This window comes from Carettochelys insculpta, chromosome 6 (assembly GCF_033958435.1).
Source record: "Carettochelys insculpta isolate YL-2023 chromosome 6, ASM3395843v1, whole genome shotgun sequence".
Lineage (NCBI taxonomy): Eukaryota > Metazoa > Chordata > Testudines > Carettochelyidae > Carettochelys > Carettochelys insculpta.
The window spans coordinates 55,680,657-55,706,265 of NC_134142.1; the positions used below are offsets into that span (position 1 = coordinate 55,680,657).

At 44.0% G+C, this 25,609-nt stretch overlaps 1 protein-coding gene across 2 annotated transcripts in view; it reads left to right on the forward strand.

Annotated features, from left to right (window-relative positions):
* The first annotated feature begins 8,339 nt into the window (after positions 1–8,339).
* Positions 8,340–25,609, forward strand: part of CDIN1 (CDAN1 interacting nuclease 1) — a 210,209-nt gene continuing 192,939 nt past the window's right edge. For both annotated transcript variants that reach the window (XM_074998829.1, XM_074998831.1), the window contains exon 1: positions 8,340–8,554. In XM_074998829.1, coding sequence (XP_074854930.1) covers positions 8,454–8,554 — 101 coding nt within the window. In that variant the 5' untranslated portion in view covers positions 8,340–8,453. The remainder of the gene's footprint in view (positions 8,555–25,609) is intronic.

Below are 25,609 nucleotides of genomic sequence, written 5' to 3' on the forward strand. Positions count from 1 at the left end.
TGAGGCCGCGGGCGATTTTAGCAGGAGCTCTTCACAAAGTCTTTGCCCAGAGGGCTAGCCTAAGGGTCCAGCGGACGCTGCTGAGGCAGCCATACTCCCCTATATGGTTGCTGCTGTTATGTCAGCGAGCTCCCAGGGCCACAGAATGCTGTGCAGCACCTGCTTAGATGGAGAGTTATCATGCATGATTCATAAGGTGATTTAAATATTCATGATTCTACCTGTGGTTCTCAACCAGGTCCTCTGGGGCTCAGAAGGTACCAGAAACTCTCACCTCTGCCCAATCAGAGGCCTGGAATTTAAATCCTTGATCAGGAATTATTCATGAGTTCAGGTTACCAGGGAAACCAACCGACCCAAAGTGACCATTGGTGCTACAGCCAAATGGCAGCCTATGACACTTCAGATTTCTCATGTGCCTGCACTGATTTTATATAGCCAAAGGTTTGTATCCCCTGGCCCACGGGGATAATTATGCCCAGGGATGTTTAAAATCCCTGACACCCACCTTTGATCAGTCCTTCTATATTTAAATGTTGTTCCCTTATTACTTCACTAAGTTCCAAGAACTGTTTGATCGATATTTTTTTCTAAGTTTTAGATGACACATTTGTATTTAAAAATTTCAGTTTTAAATTCAGAAACCATGTCCTGGATTTCATAAAATAAACAGGGCAAATGTCCCCTACTTAGGGATTATATATAGATGTACATACTACCTACTTCCTTTTGTTTTTATATATAATATAATGAATGATGACTGTGACTATGCTATTTTGGAATAAGTTTTGCTTATTCCAGGGCTTCTCTACTGTGGACGTGTTATTTTGGAATAATTTTGGGGGCGTAAAGGCACTTTGAAGTAGCATGGGCAATTCCAAGTGCCCACAGTTACGTGCATGCCAGCACTTTGAAGTTTGACACTGTGAAGTTGCCGTCGGGGAGAATTAGCCTAATGAAGTGCTGCATATTCAGTCTCTATGGGGAAGTCTATACCACAAAATTATTCCAGAATATTTTATTCCAGAGTTATTATTCCAAAACAACACATCCAGGCTACGTCTACACTAGCACACTACATCGAAGTAGCCTATTTCGGAGTAAGAACATAGAAAAAGGCCACTTTGACACGTGTCGTCTACACATCCTCTAGGGCTGGTACCGTCAATGCTCAATGTCCAAGTAGTGACAGGGAACATTGAAAGGAGCCACTCCGGAAGGAAATGCGGCGCATCCACACACACACACACACACAAGCACTCCCTGTTGAAATAAGGGGCCAGCAAAGCCTGCAGATGGGGTCACAGGCTGCACTAGCCCTTCTGGGGCAACAGCAAGCCGCTCCCTTAAAGGGCCCCTCCCAGACACACACAGCCTGCACAGCATGAGGTCCACAGAGCCAACAACCAGTTGCAGACACCGTGCATACAGCATAGACCCCCCAGCTGCAGCAGCAGCAGCCAGAAGCCCTGGGCTAAGGGCTGCCGCACATGGTGACCACAGAGCTCTGCAGGGGCTGTGTAGAATGTCTCTCAACCCCTCAGCTGATGGCCACCATGGAGGACCCTGCTATTTCGATGTAGCGGGCTGCGGATCGTCTACACACGCCCTGCTTCGACATTGAACGTCGAAGTAGGCACTCTTCCCATTTTCGGGTAGGAATAGCGAACTCAACGTCTCGCCGCCTAATGTGGATTTCAAATGTCAAAATAGCGCATGGCATGTGTAGATGCTATGCGTGCTATTTCAATGTTGTGCCAGCTACTTTGAAGTAGCTGGCTAGCATAGATGCACCCCCACAGTAGCAAAGCCCTGGAATAAGCAAAACTTATTCCAAAATAGCACAGTCATGCACAGTAGAGCTTATTTCGGATTAGAGCCCCCAAAGAACTCCGGGGAGGGCACCTGAGCAGGTACTCCCTGTGGCTGCTTGGTCAGGGAAGCGGCTCTGAAAAGCTCTCTCACAAGTCACTCCACCACTGCCTCTCCCCTCCCAGGGCACAAAGGGGATGCAGTGGGCATGTGCAGCCTTGTGCCCTGATTGCCTTTGTGGATGCCACAGCTGGGAGCTGGAGTGGCTGCAAACCACTACCAGGATCACAGACTTCGTGCTATGTGTCAGGGCATACTTCCTCCAAGCTGCCCACACATTGCTGAAGTGGGACCAGCTGGACTTCCTCACCCAGGTCCTGGCGCTGCTGCTGCTGCAGGGTACCCTCAATCCCCGGCACACTTTGGAGTGCCACTTCTGGGACTGGTGGCTCCAACAGGTGGGACTATGTCAGCTTGTAGGGATGGGAGACAGTCAGCATTGGCTATGGAACTTCCAGGAGCTCTGCAGGTGGCTCACCCCTGCTCTGAGGCAATAGAACATCTGCATGAGACCCATCAGCCCATTCAGAAGTGTGCAGCCATTGCTCAGTGGAAGCTTGCCATACCAGACAGCTGCGACTCCATCTGGAACCAGTTCAGCGTGGGGAAATCCACCATCAGGGTTGTGCTGCTGCAGGTCATCCAACCGATCAACGTGGTGCTGCTGCATATGGTCATCACTCTGAGCAATGCAGACACTATCATAAACTACTTTGCCACCACGGGATTCTCCACTGCACAGGGCACTAGACAGCCCACACATCCCCATCCTGGCCCCCACCTACCACAATGGCTGCTTCTCCATGATGCTGAAGGTCCACATAGACCACAAGGGCCGCTTCACAGACATCAATGTGGAATGACTGGAAAAGGCTCATGACCCAGGCATCTTCTGGAACTGCCACCTCTTCCAGGAGATGCATGCTGATGCCTGCTTTCCCAACCATCCCATCAAAGTCATGGAGGTGGACATGCAACACTGTCCCTCTGGGCAACTCAGCCTACCCGTTTCTCCCTGGGTTCACAAAGCCCTACATAGGTAGCCTGGGCCTCAGTAAGGAGGATTTCAGCACCACACTGAGCAGGTGCCATACGGTGGTCAAATGTGCATTCAGCCACCCCAAGGGGAGGTTCTGGAGTCTCCTCACCTGCCTCTATGTCAGCAAACGTGAAATCCTCTTTCTGGTGGTGGTTTGTTGTGTGTGCTACAATTTGGCTGAGAGTAAGGGGGGAGGCTGTAGGGTGTGGGAATCTGAGGCAGAACATCTGTCCAGTGTCTGCGAGCAGCTGGATATCAGTGCAATATGCATAACACATCAGGGAGGGCCTGAAGGACAGTTTACTGCATGGCCACTTCAGAGACTCTCCCCCATGCATCTCCACAAGAGAACTCTGCTTTCCCATGCATGCTTCTCATCCTTTACCTTTCCCTGGTGTCCTTCCCACACCTTCCCTACCCTTGCCATGCAAAACTAATAATAAAGGACAATTTCCAGAACCAAACAGAATATTTGCAGGGGTGACATACAACAGGGAGGGAACAGGAAACTGGAATGCAGGAGGGAAAATGCTGGGGGAGGTAGATCAGGGATAGGGCTGCAAGCACTGCTAGCCTCTAGGTGGTGGGGACGTTGTGGCTGCTTAGGGGTGGGATCTCTGCCATCCTGTGTTCTGGGGCCACAGCAGCCCTTTGTGGAGTCTGGAACGGGTATGGTGTGGGGGCAGGGATGTGGCCAGTGGTCTGCTCCATGCAGGACACCAGGGTCTCCACTGCCACAGCCAGGTGGTCCTAGACAGCCTGGTAGTGCTCCCATTCTGCTCGGCCCTCCATGATGGTCCGCAGGCAGGCCATCTGCTCAAACAGCAGGTCATCACAGAATCACTTATTCCTGTGGATCCCAGGCAGGTGGATGGATGGTGTGGGAGATGGAAAATGCACTATGCTTGCAGAGAATTTAAGGGTTGTCATCATGGGAGACTCCACACACCCTGGGTCCTGCGCTCATTGCATCCACCCAGAGGGAGGACTCTTGTCCATGCCCAATAGAGGGGAGGTTGAGGGAGGTGTGTGCAAGCAGTAGATGCCACTTCCGATGCCCTCCACTGTCTCCCTACCCCCAGCAGGTTCCCCTGCACATCAGTCTCCTCTGCAACACTGCACTACATTGGGAATGACTGCTGTCTGAGTGGTACTACTGTGTAGGTCACTGACCCCAAACAGCTTAGTGGTGGATTGTCATAGGAAGGTGTGCTACCATGGAGGCTGGAATAAGGCAGGCCTGGCAGAAGCCTCCTGAGAGATGCCATGGGGTTCCTGTGTGAGTGTGTCCTGGAGCACATTGCTCCAGACTGGTGGGCCATGTGCAGGCAGGTGACCAGGCTGTTCTGAGACCGCCCCTCCTCCCCCAGGCCACATGTGCTGGGAGAGGAGTCCATGGTGGAGAGGGCCATGGTGCTACAGGACTGCTTGTTACTATTGAAGAGTTTACTTTCCACCAATGATGTCAGTTGTTGCCTTCTCTCAGCAAAGAAAAATATACAGCAAACCCTCAGGAAGCACAATTTCAATTTGCACATAACTCACATTAACATGAGAAGTGCAAATCAAACCCAGCCCCCCTCTCCAGCCCCCAGCTGGGGATGCCAGTGGGCACACAACTGCTTGCAGCAGTTTCTCCCAGCTGGGAGAAACTGCACTGTGTACAACTGTGTGCACCCCCCAACCCCCCAGCTGGGAGCCACATGGCTGTCCCCCACTCACTTCCCCCAGCTGCCTCATCCCCCAGCCAGGGGAATTCTAGGATCTCCCCAACACCCCCAATTTCAGCAAAATTTGATTTATTTGGAGGTTGCCCAGGACACAACCTTTGTGTAAATCAATGGATTAATGTAATGATTAACTTAACATTTATTTCTAGACATTTTCACTTTGTGTTTCATGCACTATGTGAAATGTACCAACCTGGTTATAGTTTTCTGCTTGTGAATGTTGAAGTGAAAAATTGCTGTTTTCACTGAAAGTTGAAACAAAAAACTGTGTCTTTAGGTCACAGGAAGATTTTTGGGCCCAAAAGACAGCCCCACTGAAGTAAAGGGCACATCATGTCAACCTGTACAGTTAACTGCAGGATTAGTTACTATTGCTTATCTCAGGATGTGTTTTTTTTTTGCCCCATGAAAGCGAGTAAGTGTTAGTCTCCGAGGTGTCACAGGACTGCTTGTTATTTGTGAAGTTACTACCCTGCTCTTTTAAACACTTCAACATGTACCTACCCTGTTGATCCTAAAAGTACATATTTATCACAAATTTCTATTTGGTGTTTTGCTGATAAGCTCCAGCTCCTAAAAGTCCTCTGAGAATATCGTCCCCTTTCCCCTTATAAAACACATTTTTAGCTCTCATGATAGCAAGAGACTTGAAAACATGAACCTTAAAGGCACAAGCATAGTGTGGGATGAAGGCATCTCTCCCAAAAAACGGAGAACTTTGGGCAGGTGTAGCCCCGTTGGCCTGACTTGAGCTGCTCCCCTCCCCTTTCCTCATATAGAAGTCAAACTATGGCAATGCTTAAGGCACAAAACCAGGAAGCAAACAAAGATAACAAGGTACTATTTTTAATCTTTCCACAATTTCTAAATTAGTTAGAAGAATTTTTGTGGCTTGACTCCCTGTATTTAAGAACATGGGTGTGGGTGGGTACTATGACTTCTTGGATCTGCTTAACTTTACAAATGTGAGTAGCACCATTATCTTAGCATTCATAACATAGAAAAGCACATAGTTATTTTGTAGAATAAAGGACCTCAAGTTTATACTATTATTTTGGAGTTGGGAGAAGCCTTACTGAAGCTAGTGGGAGTAACAGGTGCCTTACATTCAGGCTACACAGGGAAACAATGAAATGCCTGTTTGTTTACCAATACCTAAGACAATAGAAGCCACCACCTAAAACACTTGCCCTGTGTAAAGTCATTCAGAAATCTGATTAAGCAGACAGAAAGTAAAGTGATTGATTTGATGTCATAGGAGCATGTGAGAGTAGCCCCAGAAAGCCATGGAACATGACTCACCCTAACAGCAAGGAAGGGTCCTGTGGCACCTTATAGACTAACAGAAAGGTTTTGAGCATGAGCTTTTGTGAGCACAGACTCACTTCATCAGATGCACAGTGATTCTGTGCTCACAAAAGCTCATGCTCAAAACTCTTCTGTTAGTCTATAAGGCGCCACAGAACTCTTCCTTGCTGTTACAGATCCAGACTAACACGACTACCCCTCCGATACTTGACTCAGCCTAAGGCACTCATGGGAAACATTGGGCCTGCAGGCCAGGCTTACCTTGATCTGGATCATGCGGCAAGCTGGCACTGGTGCTCAAGCCCCAGGGTCAGCCTGAGTCTCAGAACCACCACTCCCACCATTAGCTGGAAGGCAAGCACCAGCTCTTTACTGCAGGTGGGGAACCTTGACCATGGGCTGGATCAATGCAAGCCATAGGCAGCAACTGGCTTGCAGGGTGAAGGAAGTGGCTGTATGATAGTGCAGGTAAGTTCGGTCTCTGAGCTCACTTGCAGGCTCCACACCTGACACTCCCACTGGCTGGGACTCGCAGCCAATGGGGGGTGGGGGGCAGCCAGTATTCTCCCTGGCAGCCCCCTCCCAGAGCTGGGGGGAGGGAGGACAGAAAAATCTACTAGCCTTGGGCTCCTAGAATTAAATCAGGGCCTGCATCTCAGTGAGTCCCCCCAACCCCCCTGAGTGGCTGGAGCTCTGCAAGACTGAGGCTTAAAACAAAAAAACAAAAACAACAAAAAACCAGAACCCCACACACAGGCCATGTCTACAAGAGTTGTTGCCCTTTTTTAATGGGAGGGTGTTTCTCTTCTTCTCACTGGGCAGTTAGGTTGGAAAAGTGTTTTTCCCCCTCACTTGCATGTGGCCCTCAGCTAATTTTTCTGTAGGTCAGTGACCACGCCCCCCCCCCCCCAAAACAAGAACACATTACCCCATCCCTGCCCTAAGGAAAAGCCAAAAAAATAACTTTACTTGAAAGTAATTGCTTTATAGAGAAGACTGCAACTGTAAGCAAAAGTTATCTTACACTTTGTTTCAACTGTGGTCAGGGAAACAAACGAGGCTTTGTAAGTAAAGACCTTTTCTACTCCCAAACAAAACAACCTGAAATCCCCCAAACTGTCTAAGAAGGGACTAACAACATACAATTACCTATTAAAAAAAGAACACTTTTATTTCTATTACTTAAACACAGGATAAAAAGAATCCATAATAGAAACACTTCCCTTAAAATGCTGTTTTATAAAATCCTGTTTTAAAATGCTTAATCTAGGGCTTAAATTATTGCTAGGTAACCTTGTACTACTGAATTTGCACTTCCTGAAGTAAACTCTATAAGACAAAGAAGTTAACTAGAAAAATATGCCATTGACCAGTATATTTCTACTATTTATGCCTCTCACCCCCCTCCTTCAGTCCTACATACTTGATGTGTCAGTTTTTGGCCCTCTGTACTCAATGTCAGTCTGTACTGGAAATGCAATCGATCTGATTAAGTGGATCTGTCCCACAAAAGCTCATGGCCAAATAAATCATGTTGTTAGTCTTTAAAGGGCTACATTTCTGCTGTTTTGTTAGTATATAGACTAATATACTACCTCTGTTACTAGTCCACAGTTTATAGTTACACAAACAGAAGCAAATAAACAGTGAAAACACTGAAGCTTAAAAAGACTACACAAGTGGAAACAAGGGACTGGAGCAGCACATCAGTATCTCCTTGAAGGCACAGGAGGAAAAGACTAAAGGAGAGGGGGATTAAGGAAAACAGGAGGTGGTACTTCCAAGGGGCAGTTTAGGACCCATAGATTTCTGGGCACAACACAGGATAGCAACTCTTCTTCTCCAATCCTGTAGGAGGCCACTGCCAGCTACTTCCTGGTCTGTGCAAAGATGCAGCCCAGGGAAGAAAGCAGGTCTAGGGACAAGTATCCCCATCTTTTTCCATCACCTTCATGCATTTCTCTCCCCCCGCTCCAGGCACACCCTCAGAGTCACCCCTGACTGCACTTCTTTCTCCAGGGGCGCGGTAAAGAACGGCCCTGCGATATACAACCACGCGGGGCTCAGGGCAGGTGCCAGCGAGCGGTTGCTGCGCTGCGGGATGGAGAGTGCAGCCTCGCAGCCTGGGCGCTCCACTCCCACTACCTAAGGGGACGGAGCAGCCAGAGAGCTCAGTTACCTTCTCGCGCACAATCCGAATCTGCGCGCGCCCCCAACACTTCCACCTCCCCGAGCGTTAACTCCTCCCAACCGTCGCTCCTTCCGCCCGCCCTCCCTCTCCCCTGCCTTCTATGTCTAAGAGGCGGATCGGCAAGAGCTGGTAACCGCTGCGCATGGGCGTTGGGCTTTTTCAGCACTGGGCGTCAGAGTCTTGCTGCGGCTGTCGCGCCATTCTCTTCCTTCCCCATCCCCCCAGGATTAGAGCGGGCGTCTCTCCCCCCACCCCACTTCCCGGCTGCTGCAGCCCTTGCTTGGTGTGACGGGAAGGTTCCCGGGTGCGAGGCATGAAGCTGAGCAAAGCCCAGTATGATGAAATAGCCCAGTTCCTGGGGCACGTGCAGCCCACCCGGCAGAGCCTGAGGAAGCTGCAGGAGAGATTCCCCAGGTAAGTCTGCCCCCACTGCACACCCCTGGGCTGCCGCCCTATGCGGGGTGAGCCACCCGCTCCTCTGAGCTACTGGGGCGACCTGCAATCGCTGAGCATGGATTGTAGGAACCAGAGCTTGTTCTTAAGGGCAGCTTTGCACGGTGCTTTTATGCATGGTTCCAAAATTCTACATGGTGCAAAAATCACACACACAGACCCCCCCCCCCCCCACCACACAGCTCCCTGCTGGAGCAGCGTATGGAACAGATCTCTGGTTAGGGTACGTGAACCACTGAACTTCCAAAAGTTACAGTTGCTTTAATGAGCCGTCACTGCCTTGATCCCTAACTGGAAGGAACTGAGGTGGAATCCTGCTTGTGATGACATTTCCCTTTCTCACGCCTACATGCTGTGATGTAACTTTTCCCAGCATATCATGCCACTGCTGGGTTGGTTGAAGGCCAGGTCGGGGACCACCTGCTTAGATAACATTAACCCATCTCACCTTCCATATCACTGATCCTCAAAGGCAGTCTCCCAAAGGTAGACAAGAACCTTGAAAACGTGAACCTTGAAAGCATGAGCATGGTTGTTACCTGAAAGCAACTATTGGATTAAAGCACACTTGGATTAAAGGAAGAGGATGGATGGTATTAAGTTCTCCATGAGGAACTGGGCCTCATTTCTTGCATTTACTTCCTGCCAGGTATGAGAGAAGTCATGTTTGTTAACCTTCAAGAGGTTGCAAAGCTCTTCTATTTTCAAGGGCTTTTGGGAAGGGAGTTGATAGGAAGTGATAGTGGCAGCCGTGCTGGATGTCATGTATGCTTTTTGGGTGATTATGACTATAGCCTTATATGGGCATTTAGGTGTTTTCTTTTTTTTGGAAGGATTGCATTTGCTGTTCTTGTCTTTTAGATAAAATTAGCTAGACAGCTTGGTATAGGCAATTCAGAATTGAAATGTCAGGAACATGATGATAACTGATGGAATGAATGGATTCTTTTTTAAAAACGTAATGTAGGAAGTTCCTTGTATGGTGGGTGGATATAAAGTAGATTTCCTAACAAGACTTCTCATGCTTTAAGATATTTAATAGCAGGTTAGATAGACACCTATCGGGGATGGTCTAGATGGTGTTTGATCCTGCCAAGTAGGCAGGGAACTGGATTCTATGACCTCTGGAGGTCCCTTCCAGTTCTAGTGTTCTGTGATTCCGTGCTGTTAAGCCAAGGAAGGATTGTGGTTAAGACACTTAGGCTGTGTCTACACTACAAAAATAACTTTTAAGTTGCTTACTTCAAAGTACAATTTTTTGAAGTAAGTGACTTCAAAGCTAAGCATCTACACACACCCTACTTCGAAATTAAACTTTGAAGTAGGACACTACTCCATTCCTGGGAATGGAATAAGGACGTCAAAGTTAACTTTGAAGTAAGGGAAAATGTTTTTAGACTCTCTGCTGGCTACTTCGAAGTAGTGCCTAACTTCGAAGTTAACTTCAAATTTAGTTTCTAGTGTGGACGCACCCTTAGTCAGACTCAGATTAGGGCCCTACTCCAGCAACATTGCACAGATTTATATTGGGCAAGTGACCTGGTCACCAATTCTGTGGTTGATGCACTTGAGTAAACCCTGAAGAAATAAAAAGGGGTCCTCAGAAGTGGATCTGATTGTAGGTATTAATGTATTGTGGTTTCATGGCCATCTGCAAAATGGGGATAATAATGCTTCAGATTCATTAGTGCCAGAGTTCCTTTAGATATTATGTTGAGCAACCACAAAAGAGCCTAATAATAAGTTTTTAAATAAATTGTTGAAATTCTTCCTTTACTTTGCAAATCTTTTTCTGTTCGTCTTTTTTTCAGACTAGCTTTGTTGAAGGCTTAATTAAGCAATAATCAGCATTTTTTAAAATATGCATTTAGGACTTTTCTACACTTACAGTGCTGCCAGTGTAGCATTTAGTGAAGACGCTATCTGTGCTGACTGCTGTTGGCAAAGGTACTCCACCTGCCCAAGAGGCATTAGCTGTGTCTACAGGAGAAGCCTTTCCATTGACATAGCACTATCTAAATCTGGAGATAGGTTGCTATAACTATGTCACTATGAAGTATGGATTTTCTACACCCTGAGCAATGTAGTTGTACTGACATAAGTTCTCCGTGTACACCAATCTTTAGGCCTTTTCTACACTTACCTTTATTGTCAGTTTACTTCAGCTGTGCGAATTGCTTCCCTGTGGTAGGGTCTTACACATGGTAAGGTCAATGAGGGCTCCTCTTCCATTGATGCCCGCTACTCTTCTTATTTTGCTGTTATAGCAGTTTCAACAGCAAACTTGGAGATCAATTGTGTCTTCAGTGATGTGATAAATTGATGCCTGGGGGATCAGTCCCTGCTGGGTCAATCCCCAGTGTAGTGCAGACATACCCTTAGTGTTGGTGAATTCCTATGAAGTAATGATCTTTCCCTTAATTAAATGTATTCCTTTGCACACAAAAAAAACCCAACACTGGAAAGCTGCAATACCATTTTCTTTCACCTCTCTGCAAATATTCTTCAGCATTAAGCTGGATGGACTGCCTCTGTGAGTAAGAGGATAGTTCAGCCTCCCTACTCATTAATCTCTGCTTAGATAGCAAATAAAAATGCACATTGTGGTGCATTTTTTTTGTGACAGTGGCAGCTCTTCACTGGGATTTATTAACAAGCAAGCTGGAAATTGGGAAAAATAATTTAACTGAAGACTTCATGAAAGGACTTTCAAGTATCTGGGCTTCCATTACAATTACAAAGCAATCTTCCACCTCCCTCCAATATTTAATATTTTAAAATAAATGAAACTGAGTTTCAGCAGTTGAGAACCCAGAAGTAGCTGCAGGCTTTGCTGAGATTGGAATCCCCTTAGCTCACTTGTCTGGTCTACAACAAAAAGTGCGGTTGGCTTCAGTACGTCACTCAGGATTGTGAATAACTTCATTAGCTGTGTGACATAATCACTCTGTGTAGGCTCTGCTAGGTTGATGAAAAGATCCTGTTGCTGTAGTAAGTTTCTACACTACAGCAGCACAACTACAGCTATAGTGATTCTAATGCAGATGTACCCCTTGTGTAGTTAGTTGTTTTAAAAAAAAAAAGAGTGAGAGAGTTCTATGTGTACACTTAAAATGCTAGAGCAGCATAGCTGTAGCTGAGCCACTGCAGGATTTTACTGTGGGTGCAGCTTACAGTTATGGAAGGGTTCTCTTGTCACTGTCATTAATCCATCTCTCTGAGAGAAGTTAGCTAGGTTGACAGAAGAATTCTTCCATTGATTTAGCACTGTTTACACTGGGGTTAGGTTGGCATGGCTGTGTCCCTGGGAGAGATGGACTTTTTCTCACCTCTGGAAGAAGTAGCTATGCTGATCTATTTTAGTGTAGAACAACTGAACTTTAAACAAGATTTCCCTTTCCTCTATTTACAAAACCTCAGGTGGTCTCAGACCTGCTCTGTGCATACAATTTACACCAATTTAATTAAATCAGTTTAACATCACACTTGTAGGGAAACTGATGCAATTTGGGTTGTGACTGTCTAATCTGATATGAGTGTCCATACATAAAGTGGGACTGGTTTAACATATTAACATCACACTTTCATTCAGCTGGTGCTAGTTTTTTGCATTCATTAGGCCTCAGACTTTCAAACACACGCAGAAACTTTGTCTACCTTACCGCATATCCTTTTTACAAGGTACTTTACTGAAATATAGATTTGTAGGATCAATATGCAGTTAGAGGCATGAGTTACATGCCATAGGCCTTTTCTTTTCATAGCTTCTGGGAAAACTGTGCAGTTAACTTTAACCTTGATGCTTAAATTGCTAATTGCATTGCAGTTTCTTGGACTAGAGAATGCAGTGCAGTAGTTCTGTAGACTATGTCCTTAATTCAAAATCTTACAAGACAAACTTTACTTCATTAAGCTAAATAAATTGAGCTCCTTGGAACTCTTACTATAATGGATAAATCTGTAGATGATTCAAAAAAGAGTCCCAAAAATGTTTTCCAGTTTTTCAATATCCTTTTTGTGGACACCAGAAATGGATACAGTATTCCAGTAGCAGTCGTACCAGTATCAAACACACCAATATCATGCCCCTCTTTCTCCCATTTGTTGTTTCTTCCTTTTGTATTCAAAGATTGTGTTAGTTTGTTAGGCTGAAGTACTCCTGTGGAAGCTCTCACTTGGGTGCATGGTGGATAATCAGCTGAGTCTTTTTCAGTCTCTCTGCTTTCCTGGGTAGACATTTGTCTATACTGAAATGCATTTTGTTTGTATGTGCCCAGATGATTTCATAGTTCAGGTGGTTCTGTATTATCAACCTCTCTTCTTAGTTATTTACCACTTCCCAATCTTGTTGTCATCTGCAAATTATATCCCTGATTATCTGATTTTTTTTTTCCCAGATTATGGTTGAAAATGGTAAATAGGGCTACAAATGAGCTACACCTTCTTAATGATGATTCCCTGTTTACAATTAAATTTTGAGACTTGGAAAGCCAGTTTCTAATCCAGTTAATGTATTCCATGTTGATTTTTGTGTTTGGCTAGTTTCTTATTTAATATGTATTGTAGTACCACATAATATGCATAGTATCGGAGGGGTAGCCGTGTTAGTCTGGATCTGTAACAGCAACGAAGGGTCCTGTGGCACCTTATAGACTAACAGAAAAGTTTTGAGCATGAGCTTTCGTGAGCACAGACTCACTTCATCAGACGCTGGTCTTAGCACAGACTCACTTCATCAGACGCTGGTCTTGATTAAGACCCTTCACAGGACCCTTCGTTGCTATTATATGCATAAGTATACTGCATCAATACTGTTACCTCTTTCAACCACATTTGTAATTTTATTACAATATATAAAGTAAGTTAGCACACTCTGTCTTCTCCAAGCATCATCACTGCCACCTAGACCATTCTGTCTGTTTTGAGATAGGAGGGTAAGGCTTTCTATTGTCTTTACTCTCTCTTAGTCACCTTTTATTTTGTAACTAGCAGATTTATCTGATTTTGCTCTGGTCCTTAACTCAATTGCTTTTTTTTTTTGGGGGGGGGGTAATTAAAAGGAAAATGTACATGCTTTATTTAAGTGAGCTTATTTTTCAAAAATAGTTATTTTTATGAAGTTAACTTTTATTTAAATTTTCTTAAAAAGGAGAATTGTTATTTTTTCTGTTAAATGGTTTTAGTATCATTTTTAAATGGGAATTCTATCAAGTATGTTTTTCTTTCCGATAAACTCTTGTCAGTCTCTCTGTTTTAACATAAAAGGGCTATAGTCAATTTAGATTCCATTAACATTTTTTTTCTAATTTTTAAAAATTAAGCATTGATTTAACTGTTCCCAGACTACTCAAAATATATTTCTCTTCTGTTAGATTTATTGAGAAGCAGTCCTGTTCTAGGTTCATCCTACTTTGCTCTTCTTGGTTCAGTCTCATTCAACATTGGCTCAGTTATGTCAATTTTGAGGACTACACTTGATTTGGTGATTCTGTCTCTTTTCAGCTTAGTTGTATGAGAAGCAATCCCATTCCAGCACAGCTCATTTTCCTGGCACAACCAAACCCTTATGTTGCTATAAGATAAGAGGAAGCTGTATACTGAAGTTGATGGTCCTAGCTCTTACCATTTTAGAGGAGTTCTTAATAAAAAGTACAAACTCGCTAAAATACACTCTAGAGGGAAGAAATGAGAAGTGTCTTTCTCATTAGTAGAATCAGTCCCAGAGTCATCTGCTCCTTGAGAAAGCTGCAAGAGACAGTAAAGTAAAACTGACATAATTCAGCCCAGTTTCACTGTCACCCGTGGGTTTCTTAATAGTAGCAGAAAGTGAAAGTGATGTGCAGGGTTTGGAAGATTGTGAAAGATTGGTAGTGGGCTATTTGTTTTCAGATTTAAGAAAGCAGCATAACACGTTGCACTTAACGCTTGGAAGGCTGTCCTGACATTTATTTGTAAGGACTAGAAACATTGTTACTGAAAATTAAATTTAAATACCTTCTCCTGCTCTGTTCCTCCTTATCACTTGCTAGAGGATTTTACCAGTAGCCGTCACTGAATGAATTTTTCGTGCTTTGGTTATACAAAATCATCTCATTGATTTCAGTGTGACTACTCATTCACATAGACTACATCTACACTGACCCCTCCCTTTCTGTAGGGACATGCAAAAATGGCCAATCAGAAATACAAATGTGACACTGAATTGCATATTCGTTGCTTCCTTGGCATAATGAGAACTACTTGCTGTTTTCGAAAGGCATAACAGCCATGTAGATGGTGTTTCCTTGAAACGATTTTCTACTTTCGAAAGCACCCTTCTTCCTGAAAATAATTAGGAAGAAGGGCACTTTCGAAAGTGGATATTCCTTTAGAAGGAACCTCATCTAAACAGCTATTTTGGCTTTCAAAAACAGTGCTTCCGGAACGGTGAGTGGCCACCGCTATGTAAATGAGGCAGCAAATATGCAACTCAACACCTCATTTGCATTTCCAATCAGTTGTCTTTGTATGCCCCTTTCGAAAGGGAGTGGCCAGCGTAGACATAGCCATAAAGAAAAAATCAGGATTATATCCTTAAGTTGAAATGTAAGCCTAAACAGTCATTAAATGTTTCAATTCTGTTTTTTAAAACTGGCAGTTCTTTGCTGTAGTCCAACAGTGTATTTTCTTTGAATACTGTACATAACATTTCAGGAGTCTATACTAACTAGTGTCAGCGAAAGGGAAAAAAAATTAAAATAAAACCTATCTGTGAGCCTTCAAACTCAATACCATAGTTTATAAATGATAGGTTACATTGTTCTGTTCTGTTCTGTTCTGTTCTGTCAATACTATTTGTAGCCAAAGCTAATATAACTTAAAATTAAACATGCGCTTCAAGCTACATTTAGCTGAGCACGTAAATGGCCTGAGAATGTGGGATGAGATCTTAAGTTGGAGGCTCGTAAAATTCTGTACAAATTTATGAAATTTTGCATTTTCTAACAACCAATTACAACAAACTCTTACAATCAGTAACATTATAGTTAATTAGAATGTAAGTTCCCAATTACGTAGTAAGTTACAATGTGGAAATTGTAACATCTGTTACAAAGAAGCTGTTAAAAGGCTGAATGCTGAATTGCATTCTGGTAGGTGTTTTAATCTACATTTAGCCATGAAGGAGAATATGGCTATGGGTACACTGAGGTTTCTATTTTGGGATACATTTGCTTTCGGAAATAGAAACTCCACAGCCGAAAACCACGCTTGAAGTAGCAGGGATATTTTGAGCACAGTATTTTGTTCCTGCTGCCCCTCATGAGAGGGGCAGTGGGAAGTTCAAAATAGGTACTTATTTTGAACTCTGACGCTGTGCGTGGCAGCCCTGAGTTAGAAATAAGTTACTTTGAAATAACTTACTCAATTTGTGCAACACAAATTGCGTAAGTTATTTAGAGAGAGTGCTATGGTGTAGCCCTAGCCTATGTGTATGACTCAGAATGTAACTCTTTGGGAAGCTTGTACAGAGAGGTGGTTTATGGCTTCCCAATAGCTATTATGAATAAGTAACCTTGAATGTGCATGCAACACAATTTGTGTTCAGTTCTTAAATTCAAGGTCTCATCTCAAAACTTGACCTGAACTTTTTGCAAGTTGCATGGAAATTATCAAAATCCAAGTGAGACTGCAGTAGTACACAGTCAGAGGTGTGATTACTCCACTATAGGTGTTAATGGTGAGTGAAGAAGAAAGTTTAAAGACTTATTTTTGGGGGTGGAAGTGTGAATTTTTCCTTGTAAAGTTTTGGTTGGTTAGTATATTTTGCTTTTACATTTTTGATATAGATTTGTCTCTACTAGAAGGTTGGGGCTGGAATGGCTGTCTATTCTGAGTTATAGCCAAGACTGGACAGCTATAGTTTATTTATTTTCCTAGATAATCTCTGCAAAGAGCAGTGCTTATTACAATTGTGAAAAGTTGAACCTGAAGCTTATGAAGCAGGGCCTGTGTCATGTATGGAAGCATCTGTATTGCAGTAGTCATATTGGCTATATAAATAGTGAGTCTTTCTTGTCTTGGGGAATTTGTGTAATAATAAATGTGTTAAAATGAGCCATGTCTTTATTCAATGTCTGTTGAAATAGGTGAGATTTAACAGTGAAGTGTAAGACTAAAGCATCCTGTTTGAGCATATCTGGATATAAATTTCCTAGAAATGTGCTATACTCAAAAATATCATTTGGTGCACTTACTTTAAATATAGAGGCAAGAAACATATTAGAGGAGTAGTCTAATTGTACAGTAAGGTCTCAGAGTGTGCAAACTCAGAGCACACGACCCCGTTCTTGCATGTCTGGCCCCAATTCCTATAGTAAACCCTGTACCGTGATTTCCAGTTGTGCTTAACTCGCTCCCCCCGCCCTGACTCAACCCCCCTCAGCTCTGCACATCCCCAGCTCAGTCCCTCCAGCTTCACTCACCACCCACACATAGCTCCTGTTCACCCCCTACCCCCGCCTCTGGCTGTAGCTCATCACCCCTCAGGCGGGCTCCAGCTCAACCTCTCCAGCCCCAGTTCAAACCCCCTGCAGGTTCACCACCCACGCACAGCTCCAGTTCACCCCTCATGCCCATGCCTGGTTCCAGCTTCCCACCACTCACACACAGCTCCTGCGCACCCCCCACACCCTGGTTTAAACTGTCTGCACACAGCTCTGGTTCAACCCACCACCCCTCACACCCCAGCCCTGTGCAGCTCCAGTGTAACCCACCTGCCAGCTCACAACCTGTGTGCAACTCTGGTTCAAGCCACCCACCACCCTGTGAGGCTCTGGTGCAACCCCTCCTGCCAGCTCACCACCCATGCATGGTTCTGGTTCTGGCTCAACCCCCCATTCCCCGCAGCCCAGCTCACCACTCGGGCACAGCTCTGGCTCCTCTCCACCCGAGCCCCTGCAACCCTAACCTACCCCAGGCTCCCCACCCCTCCACTGCCTCCCATGGTCCCAACCCACCACCAGGCTTAACCCTCCCCAACTGCCACCCCCAGCCCAGGACTTACCTTTCTGCTGCTTCCCTGGCTGCAGAATGTGTGTTCTGCCAGGGGAAAAGCCAGACCCCCACTTACGCAAAATCCAGGTTTACGCCAGGGCACGTGGAACAGAACCCTTGCGTACTCTGAGACCTTACTGTACTCCTTTTTGAGTGATCTCACAGCATACTTTAATGTAATGCTTCGTAAAGTTTTTATGTTTTAATGGTAATTAATAGCATAATGGCTGTGTGTACACTAGCCCCAAACTTCGAAATGGCCATGCAAATGGCCATATCGCAGTTTACTAATGAAGCGCTGAAATGCATATTCAGCGCCTCATTAGCCTGCAGGCAGCCGCGGCACTTCGAAATTGACGCGCCTCTCTGCCGCGCGGCTCGTCCCGACGGGGCTCCTTTTCGAAAGGACCCCGCCTACTTCGCAGTCCCCTTATTCCCATCAGCTCATGGGAATAAGGGGACTTCGAAGTAGGCGGGGTCCTTTCGAAAAGGAGCCCCGTCGGGACGAGCCGCGCGGCAGCGAGGCGCGTCAATTTCGAAGTGCCGCGACCGCCCACGTGCTAATGAGGCGCTGAATATATATTTCAGCGCTTCATTAATAAACTTCGAAATGGCCATTTGCGTGGCCATTTTGAAGTTTGGGGCTAGGTAGATGTAGCCAATAATTGTTGTAGTGCTTTTTTTTGTCTTCTGGGGTATTTCATCCTCCAGCAACTTTGTTCTCTGTAAGAAAAAACAAATGTCTGTAGATTTAAAGGCTGGAGAACTGTGGCTGTTAGGTAGGGATAGGATGGAAGATTTAAGATTGGCTATATGTGATTTTTTTTTTAATTAACTCATGGATTTTGGGCTATTAGTCATATTTCATGTAGTTAAGGACTGTAAGGGTAAAAATAATAATTCTGGTTATATTTTAATGAGCGTTACTTATGGTATCATTCTTCTGAAGTATGAAAATAAGTTCAGGTGAAGAGCTTTAGGGGAAGAAGAAATTTGGTACATCATAGTGAAAAATATTTTATTCATGTGATGGTTTTTTTGGACAATCGTACTCTGGGCTGTATTAAAATGGCACGATAAATTGCTGAATTTACTGTCTGCTGAATATGACCTCCCCATGAAAAATTTGATGCATTAACGTAGAAAGGTTGGAATATATCAACCTTAGCTGACAAGGGACTTTGAATTTTGACCTAATACAGATGACCTTTGTGTGCAATAAAAGTGAGCTTAATCTCCAGGTCAAGGTGGAGGTGAATGGCAGGGCAGTGTGGAGACGCAAGTGCTGGCTCTGAATGGATCATACCTGGAAAGCAGAGAAATGGAAGACTTGGTCTTTAGGACCATTACATGGTTATTTACTTTGTTAGCTCAGCTCTGTTCCCCACCATGGACCAAAATATATTTTAGTATTGCAAATGCTCCAGCTGCAGTAGACTATCTTGTTCGATTGTTTGAATGAAATCATAATGTGTATTTTGCTCCTATATGTCATTAACTAGCTAAGCTTCATATAAAATGTTCTTGTAATGAGTAGAAAAGAAGGTGGCAAATATTATCTTACTGAATAAAGAAAATCTAAAAGCTTTACCCCTTTGATAGCCACCCAATGTTTGGAACACAGAGTTTATTCCTAAATGACTTATGCCTTTAACAGGAATACAGTTAAAGGAGTTGTGTTGATATATTTCCCAGGGATTGAATAATACAAAGAGAAATGTGTCCTCAGAGCTCTATTCCTCTGGAAGGTATTTGCTCAGATGAGCATCATTATTAGAGACTTGAAAATCCATGGATATCCACTTTATATTCATGGGTATCCACATGTACAGATGTCGGTGAGGATAACTGTGTCTCATTTTTGTGGATGCAGATACAAATTTTTTATCCATGCAAGTTTCTAACTGTTTTACAAGAAAAAGTTTTAGACTCCGTAGGTTACATAACAAAGATGCGATATTTTATTCTATAAAATAGTATGTATGTGTTTACTATAAAATTAGAACGTTTATTTTTTATTTTATTTAGACAAGTTAAAGCCACTCGCTTATATTCTAAGAGTCCTGTTTCACTAACCATGCTAAAGATATCCCACAAACACTGAACACAAAGATAATAGTGATGGTTTTGTGCATTTTTTTTTTTAAATCAGCCGGGAGGAAACAAGCTTGAGACTCTAATAGAAGGACCCTCCATCCTTTAATAGAGCCTGCAAAATATATTCTCCAGGACTGATCAGCTCTGAAGGCTCTGGAGGTTTGATGATTGGAGTGGCAGGAAATCACACTTTCAGGACATAACGAATTGACTAGACCATCCATCATTTGTTAGCATGTGCTGAAACACAGGGCTTGTGTGCAGAGGCCTGTGATTTAGTAAATACTTCGGAGATGAATAGAGCTTACACTCAAGGGAAGATATTGCTGTCCTTCAGCAGCCTTAGACAGAGATTCCTGCTGAGAAGGCCGTCTGACAGCAGCTCATCAGTAACTGGCCTGTCACAGTCAGTGATGCCCACCCACCATTGCCAGTATATTAAATGCATTTTTAATATCTGCTTCAGTAGATTTAATGAAAAGAATTGAGTTTCTGTACTCTGATCACTGCTTCCTCAAGTGTTTTAAAGCACTGACTGTAGCACTTGTAAGAGAGAGGACTGTGTGGGTACTTGGGAGAGCTGATTAAAAAAGGAAAGTTAAACAAAATAATATAAAAACACAAGAAGTCATCAACTAAGCAATCACATTGCTATCGGGGAGCAAAAAAGATTGGAAAAAGTCAGTGTAGTCGTATAATCTGCCCTACTTGCTAGTAGACCAAGCATGTGCCTGTTGTCATGAGGGAGCAATGCAGATGGGAGAAAGGAGAGAGATGCACAAAGGCTTTGTTTCTGTTGTGGCTGGACTGACTGAAATCATGACTGCTTTCCCTGAGCGTTCAAATTTTAGTACTTGAACCAAAGGATACTACTCTTTGGCTTTCATAGTGCTTGGGAAGATCAGGGGTGTATGGGAGAAGAACTGGAAGAGATTTTATTTTAATGACTCTTCAGAGAATCTCAATGAATTAAACTGATGTGGGGGAAAAAGAAAGGTGAGTAGAAGATACAAAATTGCCAAATGACGTAAATTACAAGATTTATCATTGGACTAACTAAAATTTTGACCTTTTATACTTGTTGTACTTCTACCAAATAAGGGACTTATTTCTATCCCAGAGATAAGGAAACACATAGCTACTGTAGTTCATAATTATATGTTCAACATTTAATTGATATCTGTGTTTATTGGGAATTTGTAGAAAAAGCTGCTGTTCATGTCAAGTACATATGTATAATGTCATTTATCCAATAAATTTCAGCACCGACAGTGTTCACTATACAACAAGAAGACGTTGCAAACATTCACTGCAAAGGTTTTCCCTCTTGGGGTTTTTTTTTTTTTCTTTTTTTTTTAAGTTTCTGGAATCTGCTCCATGTTCAAAGAGGAGGAAACATCTACAGACTGGAATCTATAAATGTGATTCTTGTATGTGTCAAACATTAATGTATTAAATGCAATTATAAAAATTTAAGACTTGTCTTACACACTTACATTTTTATAACACGTGTTAATATTAAATAATGCATTTCCTTGTTAGCATCTGTTTGCCATCACTGTTGGCAAGACCTATGATTTATTGCCTAAATTAATGACCAAGACCATTTTGGTCTTGATATATGCTCCTAAGCTTATCATATCACTAAATAAAATATGTGCTCTTGTTCCAGTCACTTTTGTAATTGTTTATCCTTCTAATACCCTATTAAGTCAAAGCAGCATAATAGTCTGCAAAATAATCTTAAAAAACTAAATGGTATTTTCTTTTGAGAAATAGGAGGTAAGAATTTCAATGAGAATTTATAATACAGTAACTTTTTTTGTCTGCTTTAACTTTCACCTTGTTGTTTTTGTGGTTGTCCACCAGAAGAAAGTTTGAAGAAACAATGGCTTACTTCTCAGAGGCTAGATCTACATTAGGGTGGGAAGTCAATTCCCAATATGCAGTTCTAGCTACGCCATTAGTGCAGCTAGAATCAACCTATCAAATCAACTTTCTTACCTAGTGTAGTCTGGGGCTCTTCAGGCTCACACCAACATCCCTTACTCCACTCTGGTAGTATAGATTCACCCTGAGTCAGTGTTACTAACAATCTGATCAACTCCGCAGCACTGAAGATGAAATCTTGGTTCTTTTAGAGACATGGCAAAACTAACATTGACTTGAATGTGGCCAAGATTTCACCTTTATGTATAATTCTACTATGTTTCTGTCTTTAAGCACCTGTAAAATTGCATTGGTCCTGTGAGGACACTCTCTTTTGCTGTGGCTCCTCTCCTTCAGTGGAAAGGAAGTAGAGAATACCTGGGGGAACTCTGTTAAAAGATGGCCACCTTTTACGAGAAAAATCTTCCACCCACCCTGAAGTACTATCTAGTAGTCCAGCCACTACTGTAGAAAACATTGCTTTATGCTAGAGATCTCTTAAACTACCACCCAGTGTCTAATCTTCATTTTCTAGGTAAGATAAATTTGGAAGCTAGCAATAAACAATCAATGCTCCTTCCTTTGACTTGTGATCAAGGCATTAGGTTGCTATTTCTGACTAGCATTAGGTTGCATTGGGACCGCCTCCCCCTATACATACAAAAAGAAAGTACATCCATAGCCAGCCTCTGTCATGTCTCTAACATTTGGCATTTCTTCCATGCTTCCAGTTAACACTAGAGATGAACAAAAATGCCCTAAAATGACACAGATCCTTCTGCGAAACACCCCGAGGTCTTGTTAGGAGCAACTTATTCCTTCACTTGCAGCATCCAACTGGCTTAATCCAATTTCCCCTGTTTTACAATACATATAAAACTGTTTGGAAAACCTGGTGAGACAACACGAGCAGAAGTGCCAGCTGTATGGAGATAATGTGCTTAGTCATATATTATTTCATGTGGTCCTTTAGAACTGATCATTGCAGTAGGATGCCCAAGTAGCAATGGTGACACAAAGCATCTGTTCTGGCCAGAGGATTTCACATTATCCTATTGGACACAAACCCACTAATAATATTTCACAGGTGTGATTGCCAGGAATTTTATTATTGTGACTTTATATGGGTGTGAAGTCAGATATTCTGGTAAAACTAATCTTGATAGAGTGTGCTGCAGCTCATCTGCTTAGAATAAAAGTCATCATGAGTACATCAGATTAGTGATGTTCTCCATACACTGGCTCCCCATGGAAGGAAGTTCATGTCACCCCCTGAAATTAAGAATCCTCAAGGACAGGGGTATCCAGCACGTGGCCCACAGGCCAGAATCTGGCCCATGGAGCCTTTTCATCTGGGCTGCGGAGCTGCCTCACCGTGGGAGCCTTTTCCCTTGGCAGCTAGATTCACCATGCCAGAAAGAGCCTGGGGAGCAGCAGCAACAGCCACTGGGATCATGGCTGCTCTGCAACAGCCCCAGCCCCTGAAGTACAGTGTGAAGCTGCAGCTGATGAGTGAGGAGCAGCTGCACGGGGGGCTGCAGTTCACCAGCCCAAGACAGCATGAATGCCAGCTGGTGCTGTAGCCAGGTGAGGAGGCTGCACAGATAGGTAAATAGGTAGTGAACTGTTGGGGCAGGAGGCGGGTGTATTGCTCCTCAGAGGGGCAGCTCAGGGAAGTGCTTATCCTCCTCCCACCCGTCCCAGGCCATGCACTTGCAATTCAGCCCAGCTGGGTTTGCACAGCTGCTGCCTGTGGCACAGCTCAGACTGTGGGAACTACCCCGTCCTGTTGTGCTGCATTGTTCCCAGCCTGCCAGGGTATTCTCCTGCCTGGGGGAGCCAACCCTGAGGCGGCCCATTCCAACTCCTTACTCCCCTCATGGGCCTCCTGCCAGAAAAGCCACGCTGTTTGCAGTCGGGACAAGGGGGTGTGGTGACTCTCTTTTCCCCCTTCCCCCCCAACATCATGCTCAGAACCAGGGTGGAAGTTTCTTCCCACGTCGTCCGTTGTGTTGCCTGTTGTGTGCCGAGCACCTCTGCCACTCAGTGGGACCCCAAGGAGGAGAGCTGGGCTTAGCAGCTGGTCAAGACACTGAACGTTGTCAACTTTGGAAGCTCTCCCTTTAGTCTGGACCCCCTGCCATTGGGGACCTTTTTTGTGCTTGCAGTGCAAGTAGTACATAATAGTGCTATCTGGGTGTAAGTGAAGGAGCAATGTTAGCTAGGCAGGCTGTAGCTGGGCAGGAGCTGGGTTTCCATTTGTTTGTACAGCACCAAGCCTGTGGATGATAGGAGCTACAAATGATGTTCTGGGACAATTTTCTGAAACTTTTTAAGACAGTGGAACTACTACTACTTCTTAACCCTTGTACTCACCGTGGATAATAGGTCATCTACAAGCCTCCTCCACTTCTCTCTGTCTTGAGACAAAACTGAAGTGGAGGAGCCTTGTAGACAGCTGAACACCAAACAATAATATTTTTATGCATGTCTATGAACATATTCTTCAAAAAATTGTCAGACCCCCCCCACCCCCCAAAAAAAAAAGCCCAGTAGCAATGAAGAAGAAACATTGTATCTGCAGAGGATGTTGAATGACCCTAGAGTACTTGCATATCAATTTGTGCTGCATTTTATTGCTTTGAATGATTACACTATTTTGTGTTTGGTTCCTGGAACATATAAAAAATTGCCATGTGGTCCCCAATGCAAAAGTTTGGACACCCTTACTCTATGAAAGTGTCTCTCTTCATCTTACCACGGCCACCTGCTGTTCCCTGTTGCACTGAAACAGTGAAACTCAGTCTATCGAGAGGCTCGTGAATGTAGGAGACAAAACTTTTACAGGAGCAGTATCTATGGAACTCCTGCAAAAGACAAGTTGCAAAAAAGGCCACTGTGATTGTGGGGCATATTGACAGAAGGTTGTATGTAAGCTGCAGGAGATAATTGTCCTGCTGTACTCAGCACTGGTGCGGCCTCGCCTGGCATACTATGTCCGGTTCTTGGCATTGCAGTTTAGGAATGATGTGGAGAAATTGGAGGGACTACAGAAGACAACAACAAATACGATAAAATACGTTTAGAAAATTTTACGTATCATGACATGTTAGAAGAAAGTGGGCATGTTTAAAAGGAAGGCTGAAGGGGGAAACCTGAACAGTCTTCCAGTATTTTAAGGGTGGTTATAAAGAGGACAGCGATCAAATGTTCTCCATCTCCCTTGAAAGTAGGACAAGGAATAATGGGGCTTAATCTACATCAAGGGGATGTTTTAAGATGGATATTAGAAATAATTTTCTAACTGTATGGCTGCGTCTATGCCACGCCATAATTTTGAAGGAGCTTTTTTCGAAATTTATCTCTAAAGTAACAAACTTCGAAAATGCACACGCACACACACAAAAGCAGGTCAAATTCGACACCCGCTACTTCAAAGTAGTGGCCCAGGACTTTGAAAGGAAGTGTCTACACACTCATGACCCCTATTTCGAAGTAAAAGGCCAGGAAATGCTGTGGATGGAGATCACATGGCTGAGAAGCCTTTCTGGGGTCTGCAGCCAGCTGCTCCTTTAAAGGGCCCCTCCCAACACGCACACCCTGAATGTGCTCAGTGCTGCGAGGCTGTACACAGCACTGCTGAGCCTCACCACAGAGCTGAGCCACTGCAGAGACCCTTATGGATCTTCAGCAGCTCCCTGAGGGGGATTTCCTACACGTCATGGCCAGCCTGCTGGCAGTGCTGTTGGTAGCCATCCTCCAGCAGCACCACATGGCCAGCCACATAGGCCCCCTCCTGCAGACCTTCTGCTGAGGCAGTGGCTGTGCCCTACCGTGGTGATCCGGTGATGTTGGGGCTTTCCCACCAGCATTGACTGGTGCTGAGGGACTGGGATGAAGACCAGTGACTGCGCAACTTCAGGATGACCAGGAAGACATTTGAAGAGCTCTGCCACT